This window comes from Aethalodelphis obliquidens, unplaced genomic scaffold (genome assembly GCF_003676395.1).
Source record: "Aethalodelphis obliquidens isolate GAN/ISIS:26980383/991018 unplaced genomic scaffold, ASM367639v1 scaffold7, whole genome shotgun sequence".
NCBI lineage: Eukaryota > Metazoa > Chordata > Mammalia > Artiodactyla > Delphinidae > Aethalodelphis > Aethalodelphis obliquidens.
Genome location: NW_020837951.1, coordinates 40,479,518 through 40,499,189, shown reverse-complemented (window position 1 = coordinate 40,499,189; position 19,672 = coordinate 40,479,518). Strand labels below are relative to the sequence as shown.

The following is a 19,672-nucleotide window of genomic DNA, read 5'->3' as shown; positions in this document are numbered from 1 at the left end:
CATACATCTTCACCCTCTTTCGAGATTTGAAGCTCTGAGAAGGCGAGCAGTTTGCCAGGTATTAGCCAAATTACACCTTGTGAATTTTAAAATTGTATTTTGTATAAGTAATAACCTAATTTCTTGTGGGCCTAAATAACATTTCTTGGGATACCATTTAGGAAAGACTGACTAAAAGAGTTTTGGTTAAATTTATAGCTCATTTGTGTTAGTAAACTTGGTAGACTTGCTGGAAAAGGCTCTGACTTAATGGATGTGGAGTGACACTTCTACTTGGATTTGATCTGCTCAGGATCAGATTGTGTCTAGTCACATTGAACACAGCCAGAGGAGTAGCCAGAAGGATGAGTGAGTCTCCTAAAGCCAGTGACCTGGGGATATTTAACCTGGAATAGAGAAAGTTGAAAACATGCATTATGCCATTTTCAAATACCTGAGGGTGCACTACTGTGGAGGAGAATTTAGAGACAGAATCGTGTGGGAAGTAGTTAGGGAGCAGTCTTCTCTCCTCCTCCAGCCACTCATTCTTTCTCTTCCTTGATAGACAAGCTTCTTTATCCTTCAGGAACCTTATCCAGGCTGTTCCCTTTGCCTCCAGTTCTTTTCTCCCTGCTTTTCACTCGCGGAACTCTTGCACATTCTTCTGGTCTTAGTTGTCCGGTCCACTTCCTTACGGAATCTTCCTCCAACCCTAAGACTTGATTAGATATTTCTCTGATGAGTGATTTTGTAGCATCCTGTCATTGTCTTCATGGAAACTATCCTGCAACTGTAATTACAAAGCCTCTTGAATGTTATTAATTCACTGTCTTGTTCATTAATCCTAGTTCCTGCCACAGTGCTTGGCACACAGTAGGTGCTTAATAAATAATTGAATGAATGAATAAGAAAACAAAGCCTTTCCTTGATGCCCCAGGAAATGTGCTGACCGTTCCTGCCAATAATCTTCCCTAGTCCTTTAAATCCTACATTCCTGTATTGTAAGACGCTCTCTGTGAATTGTGTAAGGAGGGGGGCCATTACCTCTTGCTCACTTTTGCATTTCCACATGTCAGGATAAGAATTTTAGTTCATTTTGCATATCTGTCCTTACTACCCCTATACTACCCCTGTCAATAAGAGGAATTTTTTTTAAAAATTGTAAGTTATGATAAGAGTTTTTTAAATTAAAGTTTTTATTACAGGTACCAGATCTATTGCCATGCCTCAAAGTATTGGCATGGCAGATACTGTCCTTGTAGTCTCTTCTGAGAAACATACGTTCAACATCTAAGGTATATATATTCTAGTGGTTTGTTGATGCCAGTTTCTCAGCAGGCTTTGTTGGACTTAGAAGCTTATATTGTTTTAGTCTCTTTCTTGTGGAAAAAAATATTCTTAATACTTTGAACAAGTGCAAAAAGTAATTTTATGATGATGAAAGTAAGTAGGCAAGTGATTTAACGTATAGATTTTCATTTTACTGGTCTTTTTTTTTTACAACCATGCTTGTATTCCTTAAATCACAGTATTTTATTGAGATGTAATTTATGCATCATAAAATTCACTCATTTTTTTAGGTGTACAATTCAGTAATTTTTCGTAAATTTACAGAGTCGTGAAACCATAATCAGAATCTAGGTTTTTTGTCCGTTCGTTTGGATTTTTTAAAATTACAGGTCACAGTATTTTAAAGAATACATATTTGAGGTTTTATTTCTTTAATTTTTTCTCTCCTCCAAATCCCAGTTAGAGGCCCCTCTCTCAGAGACCCTTGGCCTGTTAATGTACTCCTAGTGGCACTTTATTTGGTGGTGCTGGTGGAAAGTTCAGACGGGGAACTCGTATCTGAGTGAGCAGCTTGAGCAATGAGAGAGGCCACAGGACTCTTCCTCCTGCAGATTTACCGGGTCTAGAGTGGCTGTCACCACTTGTGGTGAGGCCACAGAGGAGACCAGCAGGAAGTGGGAGAGGAAACGAGACGTGGGTGGAGCGGGAGGAGAGGGGCGGATGGGGAAGGGGAAGAGACGGCAGACTCATGGGAAAGCCTTCACGGTTCTAAGAAGATGTGAAAAACTTGCCAGATTTTCTGAGTCAGAGAGTTTATATGTTGAAATTTGAAAATGGAAGAACAATGCCTCTTTGGGTCCTGTTGCGAGAGTACTTTAGGGCTTCTTCTCCTAGTGTTCATTTTTTTCTTTTGGGATCATTTGCCCTTCTTCATGCTGCTTCAGTGTGTGGTACAGTGTTACTTGTGGCTGAGTGAGCAATGTCCGAGTGTTTCTGGTGCTTTCAGAGCACAAGGGGGGAGGAGGCATTCTTTGCCTTAGGGAGCTTCCGTTCAAAAAGTCCTTAAGCACCACATGATTCACGGTTGTAAGCAGAAATAGGGAAGTAAAATCCTGAACTACAGGTAAAGTTCAGATATGGTATTAGCCCATGGCCATTGCCAGGAGAGAAAAGGAAGGAGCTGAATCATGACTTCCATTGTCATTTTAGCTTTTTAGCAAGAGTTTCTATAAAAGCATCTGATGTCAGTGTTAACGGTTCACTGGTGTGTTTCTGGTTTTCTCAGTAAATGTACTTGATTTTAATGCCAAGTCAGAAAGATATCCCCACTGCCTAAGGCATCTTTGCTCATCTTGGCAGTTGGAATCTAGTTTATGAAGCAAGAACTGAGCGATCTTTGTGGTAGAAAGGCCCTAACTAGATGTATTTTCTGCATTTCTGTCTCATGGAACTGTTCTTTGAATACTTAATGTAAAGTAGATGATATTTCAGTAATATGGAGAGGTATTTAAGTAACATGCAGAAATGGCGGAGAGTAAGAGCTTTTAAAAACTTTAATTGAACTAATGGATGTGTGAATGGAATGAGAGGTATGCATGTTGAATAAGTGTACATGTGTTCTTTGGCTTTCAGTTTCATGGAAGTTTTGAGCAGCCATTGTTGAGTGTTGGAAAGTAAAAGGTAGAAAATTCCATAAAAATTTTTGTCCATAAACTCACTTTGAATATTAGATAATTCCCAGAGTCATCCTACATGCTTTTTGTTTGTTTGTTTGTTTTTTCTGCTTTCCAAGTACTGCTAGTTTTCACTACCCTGACAACCAGATTTGTCCTAAATCTAAATACGAGCTCTGTGCTTGGCACATGGTAGATGCTCAATAAACATACATGGTCAGGTTGGCTTCAAGAGAGAACAGCTATTACTGGCCGTTTTATCGATTATACCTCTCTGTTCCTTCTAGTGTTTTCATGAATCTTTAGGATTTTTACTTTCAGAGAAAGAGGAAAATGAATTATTTCACTTCGGTAAATATTTTATTAAAGAGAAAGGATGGTTGGAGATATCTATTATAAAGATTTTGGGGATTGCTTCTGAAGCCCTTGTTTTGAAACAGACTCTTAAAAAAAAATCAAGGTATATAGTTTAATGATCAGAGTCCATTAAAAGTGTAAAATGCAGTGATCTGTCATTTGACAGTTTTCCTTGCATTATTAATAGGCATAAAATACACATTTCTATTAGGAAATCAAGGGTGAAAACACCGCATGTAGATAAACTAATTTAAAGCAGTTTCCTTTCCCATATCACCTCCCCCACTACCCCTACAGAGCTGGGAAGTGGAAGTAGTGGCCACCCTAGTTAATCCCAGTAACTGTATATTTGGGGGCTTTTCAATGTAGTACCAGGTATGTCGAGGGGAATTGCATATATAACTGATGGCTTAGCTTTTTCTGTGTATTAAGCAGTATGATAGTTGAGCTTCGTACTCACTTCCAATCAGTAGAGAATGTTAGTACATTTCTCAGCTGGGATCAACCAAAACAAGTCTCTTCCCAGCCACAGAAAGGAGTACCTGTTTCACAGCACAGTCTCTGGCTCTTCATTCACTAAACCAAGTTGAAAAAAGTACAGAAGAGACCTATTTTAGACTCAATTTGAGTGTGTATGTACTAGAGTGTTCAAGTGTATTTAGTTGGGAATAATATTTACATTTTGGGGGTACTGTATAAGCACTTGTGTGTGTCCAGATGTGAGTGCCTTCATGCAGAGAGACTTCTGTGCTATTTAATTTTTCTGATATTACTAAAATTATTAAAATCAGATCTTGCTTATTCTCTTTAGAACTTAATCGTGGTCAGAGGGATTTTCCTATGCTGTCCATCCTAAGTTTTCAAAAGAAAAATAACTTAAACTTGTAGGTTTTAGTTTTCCTATTGCATTAAAAAAAAAATACCTGAGGTCCTTAAACTTTACTGCTGGCAAGAGTTGTACATTTTTAATATCTTTTAAATATGCAGCCCTTAATGACAGGAATGAAATTAGCGCTTTTTTCACATTTACAGAAGAAATGTAAACGTTGAATTCTATATGTCCTTCTAGTGTCTTCTCTAACAGATACCAGGTGGAAACTTAGTAAGTACTTGCAGGCAATATTTTCAAAGCATGTCTTATGTAAGTGGCAGAGAAAAAGACAAAGAAAGCAGGTGACATGGGTTGTGTTGTTTTGTTAGTATTTGCGGAAGATGTTGGGTCAACGTGCACCACTGATTTGAAAGTAAAATTTAAGTTGCTTCTATCAGTTGTAAGGGAGCATCTTTCATGGGGGTGCAGGGATGATCCCTGCAGTTGGATGTCCAGTTACTTCTCAGCACTGTAGAGACAGAGGTACCCTAGACATTTAGTCATCCACCACCCAAGAGGTTTAATTTGAAATATGGAGACCCCTGAATCCTGTTTTGCATGTAATTAAAGTTAGAGGACATGTTAGGAAAAGCTGTTCTTGACTGACTAGAAAACAAATAATTGTATTCTGTTTCTGATCTTCATTTATAGCACCAGCAACAAGTGGTGCAGGCTGTGGAACGGGCCAAGCAGGTGACCATGGCAGAACTGAACGCCATCATTGGGGTACGTGGCCTTTCCATTTTAGCTCTGATCATCGTAGTGTTTGTTATCAGCTCTCTCTTGCTCTCCTTTTAAATTTTGTTCAACCAAAGGGGCAAAAGGCAATAGAGGACCACAAAGTGAAATGAAGCACTTTGCCTTCAATCTCACATGAAGTTTGTCAGGAACTGTGGACATATTCTCACCAATTCAAGTTGACAGTGTTCCTGAAAAGTTTCCCCCTAAGGAGGCTGGGTAGTTCTTTTTCATAATACTTCTTTCCTTTGCAATCAGCCTCTGTTGCTAGCCTTTTGCCAGTAAAAAGACACACATTGCCCTGATGTTAAAATGACCTGATTTCTTTTATCTTTCCTCAAATATCGAGTATCTTAATACCATTTTTAGTGAAATAAAATGTACATTTTCACATCTCCCTGCTACTCTTCCTCCCCTGTGATGAGTGGTTCTTTAAGGACTAGTGTCCATTGGTAGTAAAAATAATAGATGAACCATACCTTTTTGCAAAATCAGCGGGCCAGTTGGAAAATCCTTCCTAGTACCATTAACGTTGCATAGAAATCCTGCTGGAATTCATAGGTTTGAGCAATCACTCCAACCCCACTTGTATTTTTGTTCTTCCCGATTAAGGTAACCAGTAATAAAATAAGGTGCTAAAACTTAGAAATAATAAAGGCAAAAAATCTTAGCTGAGAAAAGCACAATATTCACATCTCTGTTTATGCAGCTGTTAGAAGCAGTTCCTTAGGTTATTCTAATGAAGACACTACAACTGTACTTTCCTCTTTCTGCCCCCTCCCAAATACTTGCTTTTGTGTATAGATTATACACAAAAGTCTTCTCCCTTTTTTCTTCCTCAGTGTATCAAACACACTTTGAAATGCTAATTATTCCATTTACTTTCATTAAAATTCAAATTGCTGAGTGAAGATGCAGATAAGGGTCGCCTGATAATCAATCTGAAGTGAAGATATTGCTTCAATTATGCCTCTGTCTTTTAACAAGGAAATCAGACCTCTGGGATGGCTGCCGATGGTGGTGGAGCAATAGTCTGATTGCAGCTTGTTTTTAATGGGCTATTTTGAGCTCTATTTTCTGTCCCTCTGACCACAAGAAAATACCAGTAGTAAATTAGAAGACATAATAAATGGAAAAGAGTAACCTTTATTTCCTCGGAAGTGTCCTTTGGCAAGAAGAGGCTGAATCAGAACAAGCCATGTAGAGACTCATTTGTTGTATATGTTCTGTGTTGAGGGGGTGGTAGAGAGATGAATACATTTCACAATTAGTTTTTATTTCCAAAAATTCCAGAAAACGGCAGTATAAAAGTTTCTTTTTTTAACGTTGAGAAAGCTTTCATTTTAAAGTTAGTGTATGTGTATATACCAGCTGTGTTTGCTCGAAGCACATGTTGTATTCCTTTTGGGATATACTTCGATTACCAAATCTCCCAAGGTCACTGGGGATAGAACCTCCTTTTCTCACCCACTATGCAGTCTGCTGTCGAAGGAGAGAATACATGGGTGAGGACCTATAGAAGAGCTGCCTGGGTCATTTCTGGCTTGGTGTTTATTTTTGTATGAACTGCTAAAATACACGTAGCCGTCCTACCTTATGTCTGGTTGGCAGCCCTTTCTAGGAAAACAGAATGCTTTTATGTTTCTTTTTTGAGTCTTATTAGTTACTGTCGGTACAGTGGTGAGATTAATCTAAATCAGAAACACATTGTTTTGTGTTGGATGTTGCTTAAAAATATGAGGGAAGATGTAAAAGCAGAACAGTTCCCTTTCTTTGATCACGTCAAGTATATTTTTAATACTGTTTTATATCTATTTCATTTGCATACTTTGTTTTGAATGGGATGACAGATGGCCTTTTCTCAGGGAGAAGATGATTTATTAGACTGTAGCCGAGTAACTGACAGACATATTGTGTATATATGGATTTAATTATTAAAACAAAGCTAATTTAATTTGGTGACCTAAAAACTTATTTGAAGAACTAACTCAGAGCTGCATGCTATCAAAGCAGCGTGTGCTGTAGTTGGTGGATCTGGTGGCAATTCCAAATTATTTGTATCTGAGCAGAAAATGGAATCAAAATCACATCATCTGACTGTTCTGCAAAACAGATTGCAGAAATAGAAAAAACAAACCCAGCAGTTTTAGGGAGCCACAAACCAAGTGAGGAGGAAAGAGCCCCATTACGCCGAACTCGCTTGATGCATTTCTGTGGCTGCTGTTCTCTGTCTTTGTCTGTTTCAGCCCTGCTTAGTGCCTTGTGTCCAGTAGTTTTCAGTTGTAACATTGTGGAACTTTAAATGCACCTGCTGTTCTGTGTCTGGTTAGGCATGGCTGTGTTGTGAGGTGGTGGTATTTTGACCTGCTACCAAAAGTGATGAGAGGTCAATTTTAGATTTTTGTGACTTGATTTTTAGGTAGTCGTCAGTGATTTTCTGCACCCAGGGAATGAAAGTTTTCCTCCTGAGAGGCAAAGACCCACCTAAGCCCCTGCAGACCTTCATTTATTTCTCACTGCCTATGTGTCTGTTTTATACGTTATGCACACCATCCAGACAAGCACAGATGTTCCCAAATTTAATGAAATCTGATGAAGCACCTTTTTTAACTCTGCAGTATTATTCTACCTTCATTGGTAAATGAGCCAAACCAGTGATCCATGCAGTTTAAATGCAAAAAGCTGAAGTGAGCCCGAAACCTGGAGAGGCGGCTTGTTCTCTTGACAGTAAGCTAGTTGTGTTTAATGGAATGAAACACAGTTATAATGATTTCTTTCACAGGTCATGTTCAGTTTAAAACTGTTGATAGATAGAAATAAGTTAAATATCATTTATCTTTTCTTTATAGGGGAAAAAACCCAGGAAAATGCCTGTGTTGTTTTCTATAGTTAATATTTTGTTTTGAATTGTTCGTATTTCACATTTCCTTGAAGCTTTCCCGGAGTTCCCTCAAATGGGCTGTGGGAATGTTATGCATCTAGTTAGACCTTGTCATGTGTCCTGCTAGCCACTGTGTTTTTAAATTAGAATCTCTATAAGATCACACTGTTGGAACAACACACAAATTGTAGTTTTAAATCAGTAATATGATCTAATTAGAAATGATGTTTTCATTTCCTGTATTACTAAATTGAGTCATCTGACTATCTTAAAATGCTTTTTAAATCCATTACACTATATAATCAGCACATGCTGTGTGAATGTGGTTATGTTTAATAAAGGAGGCTAAGTTGGAACCTCATGAGAATTTCACCAAAGAAACTCCCATTAAGAAAAAAGTTCTGTTAGTACAAACATTGGAAAAGAAAATGTTTGGCTTGTAAACATAGAAAATGGGGTTCCTTTGGATTCCTTCCCCCTCTTTTTTAACCTCTTTGAGGAAAGAAATGATAGAAATGTGCATTTTTTAAAAAAGTACACCCCCTTAAAAAATCCTTAAGAACAGGTATGCCATGGTGGTGTAGGAAAATGCAGTTTAGCACAAGAAATGCTGAACCTCAATTTTTAGCAGTGACATTTTAATGATAGGAAGTCTGCAAAATTATTTGCCATCAATTGTAAAGGCAATAACAAGCCTTGGTGGTTTTTCACACTCTCTGTGTTAAGTGCTTTCAGAATGACAGCGTAAACTGTGTTAGAGAACTCCAAGGAAGTAAAACTGATTAAAATGTTCATGCTTGAATGGTGCTGATGGAATAGTTCATTTGGACTTTCTCTACCTCCTGCAGCTCAAGCTGAAATATTAAAATTCAGTGGATTTAAATCTCTCTCCTCTCAGCTCAGGAAAAAAACATTACATTTTAATAGGTTTTAAACCCATAATTCATTGGTTTGGAGCAGCGCTATTAAATCTATTTAAATATTACTTGTATTACTAAGGCAGTGATTTAAATGACTGTGCCTTTACCAGTCTATGTGTTAGAGTTAGTTTAAAAAAAGAAAGACAATACACTTGGGGTTTTTTTTCCTTCCTCTTAGCATTTTGTTTTATCGTCCTTGTCCTGTGATTGGCCCTTAAATTGTGTGTGTGTGTGTGTGTGTGTGTGTGTGTGTGTGTGTGTACACATATATGCATTTTAGATTGGCATTCTGGCACAGGGTCTTGCAGTATGACAGTTTTTAAATGGTACATCCCTCTTTTTCCATTATAGATTTAAAAACAGCTATTTTAAGTTTCAGAGGCATTTAGATCCACCATTGTGATAATTTCCCTTGTTGTCTTTATAAACTAATGAGGCAAAAAAGCTGAAAGATATAAATATGTGTATATATTAAAACGTGTGTGTGTGTATGTGTTTTCCCCGCCATTACATCACAGCCTCTAATGGCACAAAGTTTGAAATAAAATTAAAAATAGAACTTCACTTTTTTGACAAAAGCAAAAATGTGTGAAGTATCTGAGAGCCACATTTTACCTCTTCTGTGTTTGCTAATAAAGGGCTTTCCAGAGGTATTCTTAATTTTGCAGTAGTTGTACTCTTCACCCTTTTTGGGCACAGATATCCTGCAGTGCAGAAACCGTATTGTCCTTCCTTGGCCCACCTCATACCCTCCTTATCTGCCTTTCTCTCTAGTCATTGCCACAACAACATGTTTTCTGTGGCTTGACAACACCTCCCCTCAGCTGCACTGGGAAGCTCTTTCATTTCCCCAGGGCTTTTTGTGGGGAGTCCACTCCTCACTTAGGCGTGTGCAGCCTAGAAGAGTGAGGGAGTTTCTCCTCACCATGGGGTAATCCTGGGCTTATATGTGAACAGTCAGTGGAACACTCCTCTCCTGCCCCTTTGGTGGGCAATTTTGAGATGCTTTCTGCATACAGTCCTTCACAGAGGGGTCCCAGCAGGATGGAGTTCAGTTGCCTGCAGTAGTGATCAACTACCTTGTTTTGAGTTTTTCCCTCCTTCCCTGATCACTTTCTTCAGGCCCCACTCCTGTTTTGGAATCATTTTTCCCGATTAACTGCAGCCAAGCCCCGTCCCTCCGCTTTCCTGGAGAATCTAAGATGCTCAGTATTTGACCTCATAGGCCTCAAGCTCTTTAAGGGGACTCTGGTGTAGGTAGGCAATTGAACTCACGTACTACAATCATAGTTTGTTGTGAGCTCTGTGCATAAAACATGTTCTTTAACGTCTCAGCTTTTACATTGTTTTTTAAATGACTACTCTTCAGTGAACTTACAGGTGAGCTTCTCTTTCTTGTTGTTCTGATTACTATCGGTATTTTCTAAATGTATATTATATGGAATAAACTAAAAAACAAGCTATAAAATAGATTTCTGTTATATCAGAGATTGTTATTCCGGCTTTGTTACTGTCTTTACTCAACAGTGTGCCTGGAGCTTAAAGACTTCATAAAATATGCTTGCCACTGACTACATGATGTACATAGATTGGTGGGATAAGGGTTGGAGGTGGAGGGTAGAGGCTGGTTTTCTGCAGTTGTAGGGCTCTGTTTACCTGCTCATCTAAGCCAAAGAAAGCAGTTTTAACGTCGTTCTACACATTCCTCTATCTTATATTGGTATGTGTGCCCCCTCACTTTTGGTTGGTTGTTTATTTTTTTAACTTGTTCATTTACTGTGGATCGGGGACTGTGTTATTGAGTGATGTAGTCATAATCTAATCTTTGTGCTGTAATTTGATGAGGCTCTAAGAGGCAGTAATTTCCCTTCTCTCATATCTAAGACTCTCATATACTTAAGTAATTTTTAAACCCTGTCTCTACTTCAGAACTCCCTAAAAAACCTAGATAAAGAACAGGATTTCTAATCTGTGCTTACTTTGTACACTCTGTTAATTTGTTACAAAGCTTCTCTAGAAGAAATTTCTAGAAGCTAGTCAGTTTTGTTTGTTCTTAATTGTTGCTAACCTGAAGTGCTACTGTTTTGCTCCTGTTGAAGGGGGAGCCCTCTCTCCCTCCTTCCCCCTAATAAATGCGTTTCCATAGCTCCTGGTAGATTTAAGCGCACAGTGTTACAGGAGTTGCAGAATGTGTCTAGGCGGGTGCATCTGACCTAGCTTAAAGCATGTGGGCTTTGGGCTTCCACTAAGAAGAAAGTGGAGTTTCCCAGAGCTGTGCATCTGCATTTCATTCACACCAGTGCACAGCAGGCGGAGCCTGTGTAGGGGTCCAGAGGACTGGTTGGGAAGTGTTACACAGAAAAGCAGGTTTCACTCAAGGCAGCTTGCAAGTTTGCACGTTGTTATCCCTTTTTTATTGGTTAGTGTGGTGTTTTTTTGTTTTTTTTTTATTTGTTCCCATTTTGCTTCCCCCTTTCTAGTTCTCTTACTGACTTCTTCCCAGTAATGTTTCTACAAGCAACATCAACAACTCCCATCTAGCCAGACCTTTTCCCGCGTGGACCCAGCCTGCCTTGTGTCCCTCAAAGCTGGGAGAGAGGAGGCAGGCTCCCCCCAGACAGGCAATTAAAGGATTGATGACTTAGGCTAAGTTTTAAGGACTGTTGGTGTGTGTTTTCCTCAAAGCTCCCTAGCATATCATTCTCCCTAAAAATGCATTTGTGACCCTATCTCCTAAGGACTTTTGTGAAAAGGTTAGAACCTTTTATAGAACACTAAGAATAATTTAATGATTACATCTACTCATTCATTCATTCATTCATTCATTGCAGCCCATTAAAGGGGCACATTTAAATATTTTTTAATGTTTTCTGAAACATATTCTGAAATGATCCTCAGATTACATTTAAATCATCTTACTAAGGTTTTGGTGTTTGCAAGCTTTCTGATTTTACATTTTACTACACATAAATCAACCTTAATTAGCACATTTTAATTTCAATAAAACTTCAGTGTCCAAGGATAGCAGAATAAGGAGAAACAGGTAATAGAAAATGTGGTAAAAATGAGGCTGCATGCATTTCTAAATTTGTATTTTTTTTATTTGGAATTGGGAGCAATACATATTCATTATTAATATTCTGTATATTTTTAAAGATTTATCAAGGTATAATTTACATAAAGTAGAATTTACTCTTTCTAGCTCATAGTTCTGTGAGTTTGACAACCCAATATAGTCATGTGACTGCCACCACTGTCAAGGTACAGACTTTTTCTCTCCTGCCTTGCCCTGCCTCCCCAAATTCCTTTGTTCTTTGTAGTCAGTCCTTTTCCCTACCCCACTCCCTGGCAACTGCCCATGCTGTTTTTTCTCCCAAAGTGAGCCTTTTTGAGAATGTCATATAAATATATATATATGTAGCCTTTTGAGTTTTCATCTTCAGTTAGCGTAGTGCATTTGAGGTTTGTCTGTGTGGTTGCCTGTATCAGCAGTCAGTTCCTTTGTGTAGCTGAATAATATTCCAGTATTGATATACCAGTTTATTTAGCCATTCACCCCTCGAAGGACAGTTGGGTTGTCTCCAGGTTTTGGTGTTTGTGAATAAAGCCTGAGTAGATATTAACATACAGCTTTTTGTAAATTTTGTAAGTTTTTCCCTAGAAGTGGGATTGCTGAGTTATATGGTTAGTGTATGTTTAAAGTAACTGACACACTGTTTCCCAAAATGACCATACTGTTTTTCAGTCTTCACTAATATGTATGAGAGAACCTTTGTTCCACATCCTCACTAGCACTTGGAATGATAGGTTTTGGGAGTTTTTAGTCATTTCTGATACGTGAATAGTGGTACTTGTGTTTTTGTGCATTTCCATAAGAGCGAGTGATGTTGAGTGTCTTTTTATGTGCTTATTTGCCATCTCTATATCTTCTTCGGTAAGTATCTGCTCAAATCTTGCCTATTTTTCTTGAGTCAGTTATTTTATTTTTATCAAGTATTTTGAAATTTTAAAAAAATATTCTGGACATATGTACTTTATTTTGCAAATATTTTCTCCCAATCTGTAGTCATCCTTTAATTTTTTTTGATAATGTCTTTTGACGAGCAGAAGTTTTGAACATTGATGAAATCTAATTTATGAATTTTTTTTCTTTAGAGTCCTAACTTTTGACTCCTGTTGGTTCTCAGTAATCTCTGCCTCACCCACAACCACAAATATTTTCTGTTAGGTTTTATTCTAAAAGTTTTATGTTTAGACCCATGATCCAGTTTGAGTTAATTTTTGTTTATGGTGTGAGATACGGGGATATGGGTTGAGTTTCTTTTCTTTTTCTTTCCTTCCCCCCCCCCCCCCGCCCCAGATGGACATTCAGTTCAGTTGTTCCAGCACCGTTTGTTGAAAAGACTGTCTTTTCTCCATTCAGTTGCTGTGCATCATTGTCGAAAATCTATTGACTATATTGTGTGGGGTCCCTTTTCTGGACTTTATTTTGTTCCATTAAACTGGTGTCTGGTTTTTTGCCAATGACACGCTGTCTTGATTTTTGTAGCTTTCATTATTGCTATTCCCCATTCCATTTTGCAGGTTTTTTTGTTTGTTTTGTTTGTTTGTTTTTCTTTTCTTGGTTGCCTTCTTTCCAGTACCCCTCAGAACTCAGGTCCTTAACTGTCAGTATCCAAGAGATTGGCTGATGGATGAAGGGGAAGAATCCAAGCTCAATAGAACAACTTTCTCTCATTTAAAAAATGGTGTCTGTTCTGCCTCTAGACTGTTCTCTCAAGGGTGACTGCTTCTGCCATCTCCCCCTGGTCCCGGGTACTCCTTCTGCTAGTCCCCAGCGGCTTCCTCCTGGTAGAGTTTCTTGTTTGCACATTTGTCTTTCTGTTCTTCATTCTGTACACAGCAGCCAGAATGATCTTCTTCTAAAATATAAATTGGATCTTTTGCTCCCCAGCTTAAAGCCTGTCTCTGATGGCTGCCCATTTTGCTTAGAATGAAGTCTGAATTTCTTACCATGGCCCACAAGTCTCTGTGTGTGCTGACCCTTCACCCACCTCTCTGATTTCACATATCCCTCACTTGATTCATGTGACTTTTAGCCACGTTGGTCTCTTTCTTCTGTCCCTGGATATCCCAGGCATCTTCTTGACTGAGGGATTGTGCACCAGCTCTTCTACCTTCTAGAACCCCCATCCTCCATGTCTTGTCATGGTCTTCCTCATGCTCCTCCTTAAAATCTCAGCTCACTGTTTACAGTAGCCAGGACATGGAAGCAACCTAAGTGTCCATCGACAAATGAATGGATAAAGAAGATGTGGCACATATGTACAATGGAATATTACTCAGCCATAAAAAGAAACAAAATTGAATTATAATTAGGTAGGTGGACCTAGAGACTGTCATACAGAGTGAAGTAAGTCAGAAAGAGAAAAACAAATACCTATGCTAACACATATATATGGAATCTAAAAAAAAAAAAAGGTTCTGAAGAACCTAGGGGCAGGACAGGAATAAAGACACAGACATAGAGAATGGGCTTGAGGACACGGGGAGAGGGAAGGGCAAGCTGGGACGAAGTAAGAGAGTGGCATGGACATATATACACTACCAAATGTAAAATAGCTAGCTAGTGGGAAGCAGCCCTCAGCTCAGTGCTTTGTGTCTACCTAGAGGGGTGGGATAGGGAGGGTGGGAGGGAGATGCAAGAGGGAGGGGATATGGGGATATATGTATACGTATAGCTGATTCACTTTGTTATAAAGCAGAAACTAACACACCATTGTAAAGCAATTATACTCCAACAAAGATGTTAAAAAATTAAAATCTCAGCTCAGATATTATCACCTGAGAAAGGACTTCCCTGGTGGCAGATTTTAGTAGCTCTTTCACCCAGTTCATTCTCTGTGCAGTAGCCTGTTTTATTTTCCTCAGAGCATTTACCATTTACTTGTTTATGTGTGTGTTAATTTCCCTTCACTAGCAGGTGGGATCTTGTTCCCTTTTATAGCTGTGGTGCCTAGAACAATATGTAGCTCATCATTTTCAATAAATACTTGTATAATAAATACTCAGTAACTGTTCAATAAACATGCAATAATTTATTATATTTAATAAATATTTGTTAAATGAACAAATACTCTATTTTGACCTATTTTTGCATTTTGATTTTTTTGTCCCACAATTTTGAGCCAAGGTTGAGAGGAAGGAAGTGTGGACTGGTAGGAAATACATACACAATCCTGGGTGTCACTTGTAGTATGATCTTAGGAATTTCATTTAAAAGTTTTTTCACCTGTAGAATGCAGGACTGGAGCTGATAGCCACTAAAGTGCTATCCAGTTTTCTAATATTGTATGGGTCGTAAGCCTGTTTGTTTTGATGACTCTGGAATTTTTATTTTAAAACTTGGGGGCCTTTTGTGTCACAGTTACTTCTCTAGATTTACATCCCTAGCCTTATATTCTTTTCCCTAAGGGAGTAATTAAAAATAGCAAGCATTTATCGACTATTTGCTTTGTGTTAGTACTGTGCTTAGCATTTGTAGACATTATTTTGTTTAAACTTCATATCAACCCCATGAGGAAGGGAGTATTATTGTCCCAGCTTTACCAATAATGAAACCAAGCCTCTGAAGGGGTAAGTAGTTTTCTGAAGGCCACACAGGGAGGAAGTGAACCAAACTTAGACCGACTTCAGAGCTCACACATTTAACCATTCTGTTACACTTGTTCCTTATTTGTTCCCTTGACTCTGTTCTTTCTTTTACACTGGGATCAATAGGCCGTTTATCCTGAGATCCATTATAGTACTGTCCAGTGTTTAGGGTCCAGAGCTCAATAAGGGAGGTGAAATTGGGTATGCCTGATGCACATAGTAATTGGTTAGCCTAAGCTGAAGTGTATACTAGCTCCACCTATCAGTTGGATACTCCTGACTCCTACTGTGTTTCTTCGTGCTTTTTGTAACTTACTGTCATATGTAAGAATCAAAAGTTGTCATAAACACCAGTACCAAGACAGGTATTTTTAACCTAGGTCCTTGGATCCTCTTGGGTTTCATGCTTGGGTATCAGGCTGTCCATTAGCTCCCTGAAATGTTGGCAGAATTGTGTGTGTTGGGGGTGTGTGGAGGATGTACCTTGTCCAGAGAAGAAATTCTGGTCTTAGGTCTCATGACAAAAAATGTTTGAGCCTGCACCTTACCAAGAATCGAACTGCACAAGATCCTGACATAGTACGATACTTGTTGGAATGTGTGTAGACAGAAGGCAGTTGTCTATAGCATTATAGGGAGACATTGCTGCTTGTTCAGAGACCTGGAAATCAGAAGTTTACACTGAATTTGTTTCTAAATAGTGCCCCGGGGATGAGGGAGTTTCTTGAACTATGGGTGGGTTAAGAAAAACAACAACAACAAAAAACTGCATTATGTTGATACTCTCATAGGTATTACGGAAAATAAGTTAACCACATTAAACATTTAATCTTGAACAACTAATGATAATGATTGCTTGGAATATTTTTTGTATCAAGAGGTATTAACTGGAGCTAGCAGCTGCCTTCGCATAGTTGTATCAAAAGAAAATACAGGCAAGTAAGTATTTCAGAATACTTTTATTAGTCTCCTGTTCATACGTGTACCTTTTAAAGGCCTGGGGCACAATGATGACTAAGAACTGGTCCCTGCCTCTTGGTCCCTGTGTTCATGATTTCGTGGGAGAGGTAGATCCATAGATGGATGAATCGTGTTTTTACAAAGTTATGAACCAAGTACATGGGGACACTGGATGGGGTAGCAGTTACCCATTGAAAGCAAAAGCCTGAGGCTAAGCTAATTATAGGCAGTAGTGGGTGAGGGAGAGGGATAACTGCTGGAGGACCACACAAAGGGCGGGGACCAGTAAGGGGGGACATAAAGCACAGGGATTGCCAATACATTTGGGGGAGTCCTATTTTTGAAATTATCTTATTCTCTTAGGATAAACTGTACTTTTTCTTCATTTCTCCATCTTGAGAAAATTTCGTCCATCCTACTTGTGAATAACACTACTTCATGGGATATATTAATATTGCAAACTTAAATAATGCTGTTGACCTAATAAGCAAGAGCTAGAGCTAACCCCGTCCCCCAAACCTTTAAGTAAAACTTAATGGCACATTTTTTTTTTTTTTTTTTTTTGCAGTATGCGGGCCTCTCACTGTTGCAGCCTCTCCCGCTGCGGAGCACAGGCTCCGGACGCACAGGCTCAGCGGCCATGGCTCACGGGCCCAGCCGCTCCGTGGCACGTGGGATCTTCCCAGACCGGGGCACGAACCCGTGTCCCCTGTATCGGCAGGCGGACTCTTAACCACTGCGCCACCAGGGAAGCCCGAGGGCACATTCTTAAATCCTTTTTAAGGCAGCTCCATGGCTATTCTGCCTTTGTGATTCTCATGCATTTTTTTCTCCTTGGTAGATTCCATTAAAGGGGGAGAGTTTATCTTGGTGCTCAGGTTGTCTTCTGTGACTAACAGGGACAGTGCCACACTGATCCCAAAGCAAAGTGGCAGTCATGTATTTTTTTTTATTTTCCCAGATGTTTCTGGGTTGATCAAAGCAATTTATAGACACAGCTCTGTATAAGTTAATATCTGGGAAAAGAAACTGTTGAAGGCAGGAGAACAATATAAGCTGCTGTCTACCTGGATTGAAAACTCAGAGGTTGTTTTGGGGTTCCTTTCAGCTCATATCCTCAGATGGCCTACGAGCAAAGATAATGTCAGGGCAGGCTTTGTTGGTTGTTTCTTGCAGGCTGAACGTACCTCCTACTATGGCTAAAACATCCAGGTGCTCAGTCCAGCCTTCCTCACAGATGCGCTGTGGGCATATGACCCTGTCCAGGTCAAGGAGATATAAAGAAATGCCTTTTTCTCTTTAACGAAAGACCCATAAAGAGAAAATTGCCCTCTTTCCGTGCTTGACCATGGTTGTGTGAGGATGAGTTAATGTTCAGTTCTGCAGCAGCCATCCTGGGGGACATGGGATATGAGAGAGGTCAGGAAAACCAGAGATGCTGACCCAGAGCCTTGATACTGCTATCATCCAACCAAGCCTGGACTTGTTATGTGAGTAATAAAAACCTCTATTATTTAGGCCACTTTTATTTGGGTATTCTGTAACTTGCAGAGGAACAGTCTTAAGTGATATATTGCTAAACCATGGTGACTCTCCATACATATCTCAAAATTAGAAACAACCTAACCTTTAACCAGTTGGGAGACTAGTTAAGTGAACTCTCATATCTATACAATGGCATGTATTGTACAGCCATTAGGAGTGATCTAGTCAAAGCATTAGTTAGGGGTATGGGAAAATGTTCTTTGATATGCTGAATAGGAAAGGAAGCATTTAACAAGATAGCATGATGTTATTTTTGTTTAAAAATGCTTATATATGCATTGAAAAAATGCTGGATGGGTTCATCAACATTATAGTTTTGTTTGGCTGGTAGGATTATGTGTGACTTTCAGTTTCTTTCCATTCTGCTTGTCTTCGTTATTGATAAAACTTTTCTAATCTTAAAACTATAAATGTGAACCTAAAACTGCTCTATAAAAACATTAACTAAAAAATTGTAGGGGCTTCCCTGGTGGCGCAGTGGTTGAGAGTCCACCTGCCGATGCAGGGGACACGGGTTCGTGCCCCGGTCCGGGAAGATCCCACGTGCCGTGGAGCGGCTGGGTCCGTGAGCCATGGCCGCTGAGCCTGCGCGTCCGGTAACTATCTCATGCAGAAGTCAGTCTGAAAAGTATAAAAAGACAGAACTTTAAAACTTTCAGAGAAGAAAAACAACCAAGAAGACTTTTTATCTTGGGGTAGAGAAGTATTTCTTAATGGGTCACAGAAAGCTCAAACCATAAGAAAAAGATACTACTCAGTTAAAATTAAAAGCATCTGTTCATCAGACGATATCTTAAAGAAAATGAAAAGATAAGCTAGAAACTGAGAGAAGATATTTGTTAACACATAGAGCCAACAAATAATTATCCAGCTTTTACCAGTTTTGTACAAGCTAAAAGTTCAAACTTAACGACAACAAACTCACCACTGCCTAAAGCTCTCATTATTCTTAAGTGAAAGTGTAAAGCCCTTTCTGTCTGTGATCTGATTCCCATAATGTTGCATCTGACCCCACTTCCTCCTTGTTCACTGGGTTCCCACCAGACTTCTTTTTCTTCCTTGGTCACTGCAGGCTCCTTTCCCTATCTGGGCCTTTGCAACTGCTTTTCTCTCATTTCCGATTCTCTTCTCCCAGCTCTAGGTGCTCTCATTCTCATCCTTCAGGTCTTAGTTCAGAGGTCACTTCTTCAGAGGGGCTGTCTCTTGATTCTTATGAATGAACGATTACTTACCAATTGTGTTAAGGCCTCCCTAGTTAAGAAAGGTCCTGATGGGGCAGCAGGTACTTCACTGGGCTGGATGGTGAGGACTTGTGTTCCATTCTTGATGTGGATACAATTTCCCACTGACTTTTACCTTGGGCCTCACATATGCAGGTGTTGGCCTGTAAAATTCTGCACCCAGTTCTAACGCGGTATATAGTTTGCCAGATCGCCAAGCAATTCTCTGACACCAGCTGCGTGTGTCATACAGTTCAACTGGAGATAGCATCAGATCCCACAGGTTAAGGGCTCAGCTCCACAAGAATGCCCCTCCTCCCTGCACTTCAGACACCATTCCCAAATACAGGTGTTATCATCTGTGTTTTTAACAACCTCCTTGAGTTTGATTAATTTGCTAGAGCAACTCACAGAACTCAGAGAAACATGTAACTTACCAAATTACCTGTTCTTTAATAAAAGGATGTAGCTCAGGGACAGTCACATGGAAGTCAGATCCATAGGGCAACGTATGGGAAAAGGGTGCAGAGCTTCCACACCCTCTCCAAGTGCACTACTCTCCCCAAATCTCCCTGTGTTCACCG

The 19,672-nt window shown here is 39.4% G+C and overlaps 1 protein-coding gene across 10 annotated transcripts in view; it reads left to right on the top strand.

Moving 5' to 3' along the window:
• TLE4 (TLE family member 4, transcriptional corepressor) overlaps nucleotides 1–19,672 on the top strand; it is a 155,609-nt gene that overhangs the window by 46,195 nt on the left and 89,742 nt on the right. For 7 of the 10 annotated variants that reach the window (XM_027105634.1, XM_027105633.1, XM_027105629.1 and 4 more), the window contains one exon: nucleotides 4,822–4,896. The exons of the other annotated variants lie outside the window; for them this stretch is intronic. In XM_027105634.1, the coding sequence (XP_026961435.1) occupies nucleotides 4,822–4,896 (75 nt within the window). The remainder of the gene's footprint in view (nucleotides 1–4,821; nucleotides 4,897–19,672) is intronic. 10 annotated transcript variants of the gene reach the window in all.